General features: G+C 40.5%; 1 protein-coding gene across 1 annotated transcript in view; it reads left to right on the forward strand.

Annotated features, from left to right (window-relative positions):
* ULK4 (unc-51 like kinase 4) overlaps positions 1–13799 on the forward strand; it is a 381762-nt gene that overhangs the window by 257205 nt on the left and 110758 nt on the right. Inside the window, exon 32 of the mRNA XM_084619802.1 lies at positions 6471–6576. Coding sequence (XP_084475928.1) covers positions 6471–6576 — 106 coding nt within the window. The remainder of the gene's footprint in view (positions 1–6470; positions 6577–13799) is intronic.

A 13799-nucleotide genomic window follows, 5' to 3' on the forward strand; every position in this document is an offset into this window, starting at 1 on the left:
GGGATTGCTATGTGAAAGGAGTCACCAGTACAAAAGTTTGAGAACCACTATCTTAGAGCATCAAGTTGCAAATTGCTTGGCTAACCCCTGTATTTAATGGGGTCTGAAGTCATCTTCACCATACTCTTAAAATCCTTCCGCTGCTTTTAACCCATTGTTGTTATTTCAGATTTGTACAAATTAAGATTCAGCTAGTTTACTCTTATGCAAGTCCTAATGCTAGGAAGCAAGCAAAAATAGACCCCACATCATCCATTTCTGGTAGAAAGAAGATATGTTGCTGCATATCATCTGTATACTAATGAGTTTGAGTGGGAGTTCTGTTGGAGGAGAAGGTATTTGTATTTGGTTTTGGTTTTGTAGTATTTGTATATGTATAGGCTTGTAGGGGCTTTGTGCTGGGAGAGAATCTGAGCCCTGATTAGGGGGCGGGGCTTCTCTGACTAGGGGTCCTAAACGGCAGCCAACCAGTCAGGCAGCGGCACAGATAGCTGCAGGGGCACAGGTGCTAGCAAACAGAGCTGTAGACAGGGGAGTTTGAGTGGGAGTTTGAAAGGGGAGTTTGTCTTGTGGTACTTGTGTTTTGCTGTGGGTGGTGGTGTTTTGGGTGTGGTTTTTGTTTCCCAGATTAACAGGATTTAGGTGGCAAGGCTATGACAGATACAGAGGCAGCAGTGGGAGTAACCCATGTAGCGGAAGACACAATGAGGATGACTGGATGTGGAAGCTGTAGTATGTACATGATCCTGGAGGGGGCACCTGGTAAGAGTTTTGTCTGTATGAAATACCATCTGATAGAGCTGATGGAGGAAAAGATCCGAGGTTTGGGGATGCAGGTGGAAAGTCTGGTAGAGTTTAGGAAGGGGTTTGAGCAGATTATGGAGGTATCTGAAGGGAAAAGCTCAGACTTGCAGGTGGAATCAGGGCTGGGGAATTCTGAGGGGAGACTGGGAGTGGTCAGTGGAAGCATGTGACTAAAAGAACCAGGCAGAGGAAAAGACGGGCTAGTGAAGGAGAAATAGAGCTCAAGAATAGGTTTGCAGAGTTGGAAAATGAAGAAGGGGCTCAGCAGGTAGTCACTGAAGGTGGAAGGGCAAGGAAGAAGAGAAGAGCGGCTAGTCCGATAGGAAAAGGGGAAGAGTTAATGGAGATTACACCAAATATAAACCCCAGGAGGATACAGGATGGGTTAAAGAGGATTACAAGGGAGAATAGGAATGGAAAGAACTTGCAGTCAGAGGGAACAGGGGATAACTGGAGAATAGCACCGTCACTAGGAAAAGGCAGGTCTATGTGATTGGGGACTCTTTACTGAGAAGAATAGATAGGCCTGTAACCAGAGAATAGGAGAGTGTGCTGTCTTCCAGGTGCTAAGATATGGGATGTAGACTTAAGGTTGAAAAGGATTCTAAAGGGAGCAGGAAAGAATCCCCTAATTATCCTTCATGTGGGAACAAATGATACGGCTAGATTCTCACTGGAAAGTATTAAGGGAGACTATGCTAGGCTGGAGAAGACTCTTAAGGAAATCGAGGCTCAGGTGATCTTTAGTGGGATTCTGCCTGTTCCTAGAGAAGGGCAACAAAGGTGTGACAAGATTATGACTATCAACAGATGGCTTAGGCAGTGGTGCTATAAGGAGGGCTTTGGGATGTATGGCCACTGGAAGGCATTCATGGACAGAGGACTGTTCTCTCGGGATGGACTTCACCTGAGTAGAGGGGGAAATAGACTTCTAGGATGGAGGCTGGCACAACTGATTAAGAGAGCATTAAACTAGGAATTTGGGGGAGATGGCTGGGAGACATCCAGGTAATCTCCACGCCGGATTTTAGCATTGAGAGGAAAGAAAACGAAGTAAGAAAGGATACAGCCATGGGTAGGAGGAAGGGCAGTGTAGATACCAGTCTAACAGGTTATACTGGCTGTAGAATGACCGTGCCTAATAGGGTACAGAATGTGAGTGAGGCCAAACAGCAAAAATTAAGATGTTAGTACACTAATGCGAGGAGCCTAGGTAACAAAATGGAGGAACTAGAGCTACTGGTGCAGGAAGTGAAACCAGATATTATAGGGTAACAGAAACTATGGTGGAATAGTAGTCATGACTGGACTACAGGTATTGAAGGGTATGTGCTGTTTAGGAAAGACCGAAATAAAGGTAAAGGCGGTGGAGTAGCATTATATATCAATGATGAGATAGAATGTAAAAAAATAAGAAGCGATGAAATGGATATGACTGAGTCCGTCTGGGCAAAAATCACATTGGGGAAGAAAGCTACTAGAGCCTCCCCTGGGATAGTGCTTGGGGTGTGCTATAGACCGCCGGGATCTAATTTGGAATGGATAGAGCCCTCTTTAATGTTTTTAATAAAGTAAATACTAATGGAAACTGTGTGATCATGGGAGACTTTAACTTCCCAGATATAGACTGGAGGACGAGTGCTAGTAATAATAATAGGGCTCCGATTTTCCTAGATGCGATAGCTGATGGATTCCTTCAGCAAATAGTTGCTGAACCGACTAGAGGAGATGCCATTTTAGATTTGGTTTTGATGAGTAGTGAGGACCTCATAGAAGAAATGGTTGTAGGGGATAGTCTTGGCTCAAGTGATCATGAGCTAATTCAGTTCAAACTGAATGGAAGGATTAACAAAAATAAATCTGCAACTAGGGTTTTTGAATTCAAAAGGGCTGACTTTCAAAAATTAAGGAAATTAGTTAGGAAAGTGGATTGGACTGAAGAATTTATAGATCTAAAGGTAGAGGAGGCCTGGGATTATTTTAAATCAAAGCTGCAGAAGCTATCGGAAGCCTGCATCCCAAGAAAGGGGGGAATATTCATAGGCAGGAGTTGTAGACCAAGCTGGATGAGCAAGCATCTCAGGCACTCCTTGTCAAGCTAATTATTACTGATCACACCACAATTTTTCACACCTTTCCGATTGATTACAGCATATTTTTAAGGACAGTAGAGACGCAACATTTTTCTTGTGATCAAAAACACCTTGAATGTATCAATATAGAGACAGAATATTCTGTCACTTCACTGAAGCAATCTGTCAAGAATGAGCCTCACTGAGAATCATGAAACTATATATGTAAATATGGGTATCCTCCATGTATTATATATTAACTAGGACTGTCAATTAATCGCAGTTAACTCACTCATTTAACTAAAAAAATTTAATTTAATTGCACTGTTAAACAATAGAATACCAATTTAAGCGTATTAAATATTTTGGATGGTTTTGTACATTTTCAAATATATTGATTTCAATTACAACACAGACCACAAAGTGTACAGTGCTCACTTTATTTTTATTACAAATATTTGCATTGTAAAAATGATAAAAGAAATAGTGTTTTTCAATTCACCTCATACAAGTATCTACTTCTGAGGGCATTCTGTGCCAAAAAATTAAAAATTCTATGCATAATATTTTAAAATTCTTCAAAATTCTGCAAGTTTTATTTGTCAGTAAATAAATGTGGAGGCTCTAGCATGGCAGTAGGGAGCACAGGCCACTGGCTGCACAAAGGTGGAAGATCACTCTGCAGCCCTCCCTCCTCCTAACTCAAGGACATGGACTCAGCAGTGGGGCTGCACCGGATCCTGACACAGCACAAGGCCTGGGCCTGCCCCAGAAACACCCTGGGGCCCTGCCCCTCTGCGTCAGGTGCACCAGATGTGGGGCAGGCAGGTTCAACCAGGCAGGATCCAAGTGTGGAGGGGCTCAGTGTGGGCGGATCCAGGAGTGGGGTGAGAGGATTCTCTGTGGAACAATCTCGGTGCAGACAGCTCAGTGTGGGGTCTAGGTCTGGGGGGGATCTGGATCCACAGAGGCTCCTTAGGGAAGTTCCAGGTGCAGGGGCAATGGATCTCTGCAGGGGCTTCCAGGTGAAGGTGGTTGGGGCTCAGCAGAGGGATCTGGGTGCTGGGGGAGTGGGGCTTGGTGGGGTGGGGGTCTCGGAGCAGCTAGTTGTTGGTCAATGGCGGGGGGTCTGGATGTGGGGGCTCTGGGTGGGGATTTGTGTGCACGGAGCTCAGTGGAGGGTGGTCTAGGTGCAGGGGTGTGGGTCCGGAGGCAGGGGGTCTAGTGCCGGGGGGCTCCAGATGCAGGGGTTGAGGTTCAGTGGGGAGAGGTTTGGGTATGGAGGGCTAGGGGGGTTCTCGATGTACTGAATGAGGCTTGGCGGGGTGTCTGGGTATGGGGGGTCTGGATGCACAGGGGTTGGGTGGATGGGGGAGCAGCTCCCCATACAGTGACCCTGCCCCCAACAGCTGAGGAGTGATGGCGGCAGGAAACAGGGGAGGATGCTGAGTTTTTTGTAGCTGGGGGAGGTTTCTGGGTGTGAGTCTGACACAGCCCCAGGCACTCCTTGTAGAGGAAAAGGAAGTCCCATCCTCTCCTGCCTCCAGCCCAGCCACTGATTCTATCTCAGGGTAGGAGCCACTGGCTGGGGTGTCTCCAGCCCCATGGAGATTTACCTCTCCGCCAGCTGCTTTCGGTGCCTGAAACGTTGTACCTTCACTGCGAGGGAGTGATGTGTGACTGCTCTTGCAGCTTCCCTTTTCTTCTCTGTCAGAAAGTCATTTTTCTGCAGGGAAGCAAAGAAATCTGCAGGGAACATTAATTCTGTGCATGCTAAGGTGCGCAGAATTCCCCCAGGAGTAAAGTACCGTAGTGCAATCTCTTTTTTGTGAAAGCACAACGAAAAGTGTAGATTTTTTTTGTTACATAACGACACTCAAAAACAAAATAATGCAAAACTTTAGAGCCTGCAAGTCCACTTGGTCCTACTTCTTGTTTAGCCAATCGCTAAGAGAAACAAGTTTGTTTACATTTACGGGAGATAATGCTGCCCACTTCTTATTTACAATGTCATCTGAGTGAGAACAGATGTTCGCGTGGCATTTTTGTAGCCAGCATTGCAAGGTATTTATTTATCAGATATCCTAAACATTCGTATGCCCCTTCATGCTTTGGCCACCATTCCAGAGGACATGCTTACATTCTGATGACGCTTGGTAAAGAAACAATGTGTTAATTAAATTTGTGACTGAACTCCTTGGGGGAGAATTGTATATCTCCTGCTCTGTGTTTTACCTGCATTCTGCCATATATTTCATATTATAGCAGTCTCGGATGATGACCCAGCATGCTGTTCGTTTTAAGAACACTTTCACTGTAGATTTGACAAAACGCAAAGAGAAGGTACCAATGTGAGATTTCTAAAGATAGCTACAGCACTCGACCCAAGATTTAAGTATCTGAAGTGCCTTCCATAATCTGATAGGGTCAGAGTGTGGAGCATGCTTTCAGAAGTCTTAAAAGAGCAGCACTCTAATGCGGAAACTACAGAACCAAACCACAAAAAAAGAAAATCAAGTGGTAGAATCTGACTCAGATGATGAAAATGAACATGCACTCCTTTGGATTGTTATCAAGCAGAACCTATCGTCAACATGGATGCATGTCCTCTGGAATGTTGATTGAAGCATGAAGGGACATATGAATCTTTAGCGCATTTGGCACAGTGCCATGCGAATGCCTGATCTCACTTTCAGGTGACATTGTAAACAAGAAACGGGCAGCATTATCTCCTGCAAATGTAAATAACCTTGTTTGAGCGATTGGCTGAACAAGAAGTAGGACTGAGTGGACTTGTAGGCTCTAAAGTTTTACATTTATTTTATTTTTATATGCAGTTATTTTTGGTACATAATTCTACATTTGTAAGTTCAACTTTCATAATAAAGATATTACACTACAGTACTTGTATTAAGTGAATTGAAAAATACTATTTCTTTTATTTTTACAGTGCAAATGTTTATAATAAAAAATAAATATAAAGTGAGCACCGTACACTTTGTATTCCATGGTGTATTTGAAATCAATATATTTGAAAATGTGCATCCAAAATATTTAAATAAATGGTATTCTATTATTGTTTAACACACGATTAATTGCGATTAATTTTTTTTATAGCTTGACAGCCCTAATATTAATCTTAATATTACATTTATGAAAAATCTTGCCCCCTGGTGTATTTACTCACAAAATAACAAAAGGATCACATGGCTTTCTATGGCACCTCGAACTAAAGCTAAGTAGAATGAGAATAGTCTGTAAGAGAAATGTAATGCAATGAAAATATACATCAGTTCTGAATATGAGGTGAGTGTTCAGGGTTATTCAGTTTTTGTTCAACTCATTTATGACAAAAGGTCACATGTGAAGTTCAGATCTGAGGTTTTAGTGCAGGTAATTAGCCTCTTAAACAACCTTTATAAGAGGTCATGTTAATGTAATTGTCACTGTGCTGTAATCATGAAGTTGAATTTTAAAGGAATTGGATAATATTTCCCCTTACATTTTGCAAGGTAACAGTCTACTGTTAAACTTAAAATAAGTAAATGTATTGGAAGATGTTTTATTTGTCGTTTAATTTTATTTGTATTACAGGAGCACCAGGACAGTGTGCTGGGTAATACCATGCAGAGTGTAATTGCATTATTGAATAATCTGGTTGCCCACAAAAATAAAAACATGACTTTACTTTATGAACAAGGTATGTGTTTCTTATATTTGGCACCCTCCTCACTGCAAATATTTGCCTATGTATGTATCGTAGCATGAGCTTTTCTACTCAGTATACTTAATTATGTTCTGTAGTTTATAATTACATAGCCACACTAAAGCTGGTGGTTCCTAAAGGAGTGACTAAGTGAAAGCTAAATTGTACCTTTAAGGCACAACTTTGTATAAGGGTGGTACAGAGCCGAGAGCACATGAACTTTGATTGTAACTGGTTCTTGCACGCCTGGAGCATGCAGGAAGAAGGGAGGCTCCTTGTATTCTTCCTACCTTCCTATTCACACCTGTGAAAGGGCCAGTCACACTATGACTATAAACTTCTTTCTTACTAACTAATGCCCCAGTCCTACATTTTGATCTATTTAGCAGTCTGATGCACCCAGGAGGAGCCCCATTGACTTCAGCGGTCCTAACTATACAAATCATTACACATCTAAATAAAAGGCAGATTCAGTAATAAAATGTGTTGAAATAGAGAATTTGGCTTCAGTTTACAAGATGTAGTGAGAAACTTCTGTTGTTGAAATGAGAATACATTTGTTTGAAAGCTTGTCTATAAATTTGTAACCGCATTTTGCTAGCATCGACCATTTTTAATTACTTATTAACAATAGTATCCTTGGTTTTGTGAGTAAGCATTGACAAGCCAACAAGACAAAATCTGCAACAGTGCACTTGAATAGTTGTCACTTGTGCTATCATAATTCTGTGAATTTGACTGTAAACTCTTCGGGGCAACTTCTTTCTTTTGTGTGTTGACTAGAGCTTCAGACATATACAGACTGCTATATAAATAATAATGATATATTAGAACTTCAAACAGAAGTTATGGGTTTACAGGCTGGATGCAGAAATTACTGGCTGAGCTTCTATGGCCTATGTTGTACAGGAGCTCAGACAGTTTCAAAATGGTCCCCTTGACCTTAAAAATCTAGGAGTAATTAAAATATTAAAATCCTGGTGCTAATGGTATTTTTATCAGTTTAGGACATGTACTTAATTGAAATGTTGCTTGTAAACAGATTATTCATAATACAGAGAAAGCTCTTCTGTTTTGTTTAATTTTAAAATTAATTCCATTAACACTTTAAATCTGGCTATTCCCTAGTGCATATGCACTGATCTTTTCATAATTTTTAATACAACTTTTTGTATTAACAGTATTACTGTCTAAATTATGGATTCACATAAATTATAATTCACAACAGCTGCAAAATATATTTAAATAAACACACACCATATGTATTTCCTCATTAGACTCAAAAAAGGCACGCTTATTTCTTGATAAACATTGTTGATTTTCATGCACCTAAGTATGAAATCATCTAAATAGGTATGTACAGATCAGAAAACCTATATATGAGCTGTTTAACATTTGTTTTTGTTTTTATGTTTTGTTTTTTATTAGTTATATGTATTTTTTAATTCTTTGAAAGACTTTGTCTTTAAAAAAACAAAATAATACTTTTAAATTACATTAGGACTCCACAGCAAGCATCCTCAGTCCTCGGGCCGGTTTTGTTCAATATCTTCGTAAATGATCTGGAGGATGGTGTGGATTGCACTCTCAGCAAGTTTGCAGATGACACTAAACTGGGAGGAGAGGTAGATACGCTGAAGGGTAGGGATAGGATACAGAGGGCCCTAGACAAATTAGAGGATTGGGCCAAAAGAATTCTGATGAGGTTCAACAAGGACAACTGTAGAGTCCTGCACTTAGGACGGAAGAATCCCATGCACCGCTACAGATTAGGGACCGAATGGCTCGGCAGCAGTTCTGTAGAAAAGGACCAAGGGGTTACAGTGGACGAGAAGCTGGATATGAATCAACAGTGTGCCCTTGTTGCCAAGAAGGCCAATGGCATTTTGGGATGTATAAGTAGGGGCATTGCCAGCAGATAGAGGGACGTGATGGTTCCCCTCTATTCAACATTGGTGAGGCCTCATCTGGAGTACTGTGTTCAGTTGTGGGCCCCACACTACAAGAAGGATGTGGAAAAATTGGAAAGAGTCTAGCGGAGGGCAACAAAAATGATTAGGGGACTGGAACACATGACTTATGAGGAGAGGCTGAGGGAACTGGGATTGTTTAGTCTGCAGAAGAGAAGAATGAGGGAGGATTTGATAGCTGCTTTCAACTACCTGAAAAGGGGTTCCAAAGAGGATGGATCTAGACTGTTCTCAGTGGTAGCTGATGACAGAACAAGGAGTAATGGTCTCAAGTTACAGTGGGGAAGGTTTAGGTTGGATATTAGGAAAAACTTTTTCACTAGGAGGGTGGTGAAACACTGGAATGCGTTACCTAGGGAGATGGTGGAATCTTGTTCCTTAGAAGTTTTTAAGGTCAGGCTTGACAAAGCCCTGGCTGGGATGATTTAGTTGGGGATGGGTCCTGCTTTGAGCAGGGGATTGGACTAGATGACCTCTTGAGGTCCCTTCCAACCCTGATATTCTATGATTCATGCCCCTGCCTGTCTCCTGTGTGTAGTCTGCTGGGTCCCAGTCTCATTTACTTTTCACATTACTTGGCAATGTGCTAGTTCTTTCCCACCTCTAATCTATTTCGTGTCTCATCACTCAGGGTAGTTCGTGGCTTGAGGAATTGGGCTAGAAATGTTATTGAAGGCAGATGTGACATGGAGAGGACAGGCTTGGAGAAGGGAGAGTCCCAGAAGGGATTGGATATGACACTAGTTGGGGCTCACCGCATCTCACTGCCCTTTGCTGTGAAGTACATCCAGGTACCAGAAACCATTTCTCCATCTAAGTCTCAGCACCCTTAGGAACTGGTTAGTCTTCAAGGTACTAAATACCTGAAGCATAGCCAGTGTCTTTTTGATTGAGGGCCTAATCCTAAAGTTCACAACTTCTGACACCCAAGTCTGTAAGATAATTACAGAAATACTGATCTGGTAAAGATAGATCTGAAAGTTCTACTGTCCAAGTAAAGGTGGGATGAACGCTGGCCTAAAGCAAAACAGAGGACTTGTTTACCTTTTCTCATTTCCCATTGGGACCAGGGTTCCGGGGAGCCAGCTGAGGTCGCTCAATTAGGGTGAACTGCAAAGAATGGGGCAGACTATCCCCAAAGCTGGTAAATATTTTAATACTTAGATTTATCAAGCCAGCACAAAACAGCTTTTTTATTACCTCACTGGTTGCCCAGAAGCCAACAACACAGTTCCCTTAAAATAACCCAGCCTCAGGCCTCCACCCCGATACCCAAGTCGAGAATGATGAAGATTACGGAAAATCTTATTTTGTCATATAAAAATGAAAAGCGTCTACCAATCCCAAAAGATCAGACACATTACCTCCCAGGTTAATGAATATTCCAGATCTTACCCAAAAACATGCTTACAGCCAATTCTTATTAACTAAACTAAAGTTTATGAAAAAAGAAGAGAGAGAGAGTATTGTTAAAAGATCAGTATACATACAGATAAGAGTTCAATTCTTGAGGTTCAGATTCATAGCAGAGATGGTAAGCTTTGTAGTTGTAAAGAGTTCTTTCAGAAATAGTCCATAGGTTATATTCATTGTTTATATTTCAGGGCAGTGCAGTCACAATTGGGAACTCAGTCCTTGTGGCTTAGGCTTCTCCTGAATAAAACTTCAAGCAGATCTGAGATAAAAAGGATTGGGACCCAAACATCTTTTATACAATTCAGGCCTTCTTTGACAGGTTGGAGTCCCTCGGGGAACAATAGACCCTCATTTCTTAAGCATCCTCGTTAATTATTCACACAGACTAAAAGAAAAGGAGTACTTGTGGCACCTTAGAGACTAACCAGTTTATTTGAGATAAGCTTATGCTCAAATAAATTGGTTAGTCTCTAAGGTGCCACAAGTACTCCTTTTCTTTTTGCAAATACAGACTAACACGGCAGCTACTCTGAAACCTGACCAGACTAAAGTAAGGCAATTGCCTGTTTTTCCATCATTCACAGGTGATATACTATACACTTCAAAAAGAGGTGAATACAGTGATATCCTGCGTTTACAGTTCATTTAAATGCTAGGATTTTTTTTTTTATCTCTGAATTTACAGAATACAGCATAGACAGGGACTGTTGATTACATTGTTGACCACTACCCATATATATGTAAATACACAAAAACACAGATATTATCTCTCCATATGTCTTTAAGTTTGAATTTGAGTTATTTATCCTGCAGGATGCTTAACCCTTTCTAGCCATGTGTCATACCCACAATAACTTTAGAATTCTTTCCTGCTGCATAAAGACACTTTAAAATTTGTTTGGCACTATTTCAAGTTCCTGATTTTTGTCATCTTTATACACAGAGCAGGACATGATCTAGTGGTCTGGGAGATAATATTCTGTCTGTGACCTTGGGAAAGTCTCTCTCAATTTCAGTTTTCCAATCTGTAAAATAGGGCCTTTTATAGTTCTTTAAAGATCCTACCCTAGAGGATTTTTATCCCTCGGTTTCAGCTCCCTAGCCAAGACAAGTGGAGCCACCTAAGCTCTTGAAATATTTTGGTCCATGGGGCAGTAGTAGTGGGATAGAGCATAACAGGTAATTAATTTTCTCTTGCTTCCCCATAGCAGTGTGAGAATTAACAAGTTAATGTACTTAAAGTGCTTTAAAAGTGAAAAGCTCTATATACACACTGAACATTATATGAGACTCCAATTATGAAGTCAGTCCTGAAAAGTTATACTGCTGATGCTCCCTTTTATGATAAAGTAAATTCATAATTCCAAGGGGATCACTCATAAACATATTATAAATTATGCCCTAAAGATGCTTTTGTTTTGCTTCATTTATCTTGTGTTCAAATGATGCCTCACAGGAAGTTATTGAATATGTTTTTTTAACAGTTCAAACACTAGCAATTAAACCCCCCCTTCCTATTCTGGCTATGATTCTGTATCTTCAGCTGCCAGGAAACCAATATTTTTGAAGGCAGATCAGTCATAGATCCTAGTCATTCCCATTACTTTTGTACTTTTTAGTTTTTGGAATTTACTGTCTTTTTCCTCCCCCGGGGAGTTTTATTAGATTATGAAGATTATAGAGTGGGTTACAGTCTACATGTTACTTTTTCTCCTTTCCTCAATCAATCTTGCATGATGGATCTTGCTTCGTGATTATTTCTGCAGTTCCATATTGATAACAATGATAATGCCTTACATTTAGCTGCTTTGATTCCAAAATCCTTTATGTAGACTACCATGAAGTCACGTCTCTCTCCTCTGAACTACAGCCTTTCATGTCATGGAACACATCAGATGTGTAAAGATGCTCACCTGTAATATTTCTAGGTGAAAGGTGAGATTTCTAGGTGAAATAACATATGTAACTGGATCTGTGAGGGGAATTTTAGAATGGCCCACGCCATCAGTTTATAAATGTGTATCCCACTGAAATTAATGGAGAGTTCTGCTTAATAATCAGCTCCATGATATGGCCCAGAATAATTACCCAGGCTGGAATTCAGTGAGGACACAGGGACTAGCAGAATTACTTCAGTCTCTTGTAAAAAGTATAATCCGCTCTTAAATAACCAAAAGTATTTTGGTCATGTTTAACTCCCATCTAAAAGATTCGCAAAAAGAAAAGGAGTACTTGTGGCATCTTAGAGACTAACCAATTTATTTGAGCATGAGCTTTCGTGAGCTACAGCTCACTTCATCGGATGCATACTGTGGAAACTGCAGAAGACATTATATACACAGAGACCATGAAACTATACCTCCTAAGTTTCATGGTCTCTGTGTATATAATGTCTTCTGCAGTTTCCACAGTATGCATCCGATGAAGTGAGCTGTAGCTCACGAAAGCTCATGCTCAAATAAATTGGTTAGTCTCTAAGGTGCCACAAGTACTCCTTTTCTTTTTGCGAATACAGACTAACCCGGCTGTTACTCTGAAACCTATCTAAAAGATTGGTACGGTTGGAGGTCTCATAGGATTCTTTCTTTCAGTGTACCAACCATCAGGTGTTTGTCTTTTAAAACTTTAGTTTATGAGCCTACTCTCTGCCAAAGTATATACAAATCTCAAGGCAAAACAAGGTGAAAAATGTCACTTGACACCTCATACGAAAAGGAAGTTGAGAAGGAGAATATTCTTAATCTTTAAAAAGGCTCTTAATGGAGTAATGATTCTTCTTCATATCTCATCATTAACTTTAAATCTGGGTGATCAGATCTTGAAACCAATATCTTGCGATAATGCCATCTCAGATACACTTAGTAACTTTCTTCTCTGACAGTATTTTACAGTTGTCACCATTTTAAAAGGTCGACATTTCGCAACATATAGCACATAATTATCACTGATGCTCTATTCTGGATATTAGAAAAAACTGTAGTATCTGATTACTATTTGCAAATGTTGACCATTTTAGGCGTACAGTAGATACTCACCTGCTTCTGTACTCTGACGGCTGCTGGAACCCAATATATTGACTAGAATTTCAGTTTTAATAATAAACTGAGGGTGAAATAAAGAACTGCCTTACCTACAGTAAGTGAATTACATTAGTGTGTAAGACTGTCGTATTTTGCGGAACATTTCACCATCAGTTTATTATTTCTAGCACCTTTGTTTCCCTTCTCATTTATTTACAGACTGTTTTATGTGAATTAGAAGTTGTCAGGAGCATTTAATTGTCCTCATTGTAGCAGCATTTCTGCCCATTGTGGAATTTATTCTTGTCTTTTGGGACTCATTCAAAGGCAAGGAAATACTTCATTTGTACTGTCATATCAGCTGGCATGTCTTTCACAGAAAGAAATTGGACACATTTTATTAGAGGCAGAAATGTGTTTGTAAAGCTTCATTCTGTAGCTTCGCTTCTCAAAGATGAACAAATCAGATTATTGCAGAGTAGACTGGATGGACTAGAAAAAGGTTTTCGTAGCCTTTATGTATATATCAGATCATATTTGTATAAACTGATGTTTCAGGGAGGGCATAGAGGAGTAATTTGCAAGATTTCTACCTGCAACACTTAATTGAATCAGTCCAATAGGTGGTTTACAGTCCAATTTTGGATATGTCCAGAACTACTCATTTGTTTACTCTATCTTTAGCTTCTTTGGCAGGCCAGTACTCCATTAACAGTTTGGGTTGGCAACTTTCTACTCACACAAAACCAAACACCCTTGCCCTGCCCCGCACCCTTCTCCTTTCCTGAGGCCCCACCCCTTATCCGAGGTG

This window comes from Lepidochelys olivacea (genome assembly GCF_965140295.1).
Source record: "Lepidochelys olivacea isolate rLepOli2 genome assembly, chromosome: 2".
Lineage (NCBI taxonomy): Eukaryota > Metazoa > Chordata > Testudines > Cheloniidae > Lepidochelys > Lepidochelys olivacea.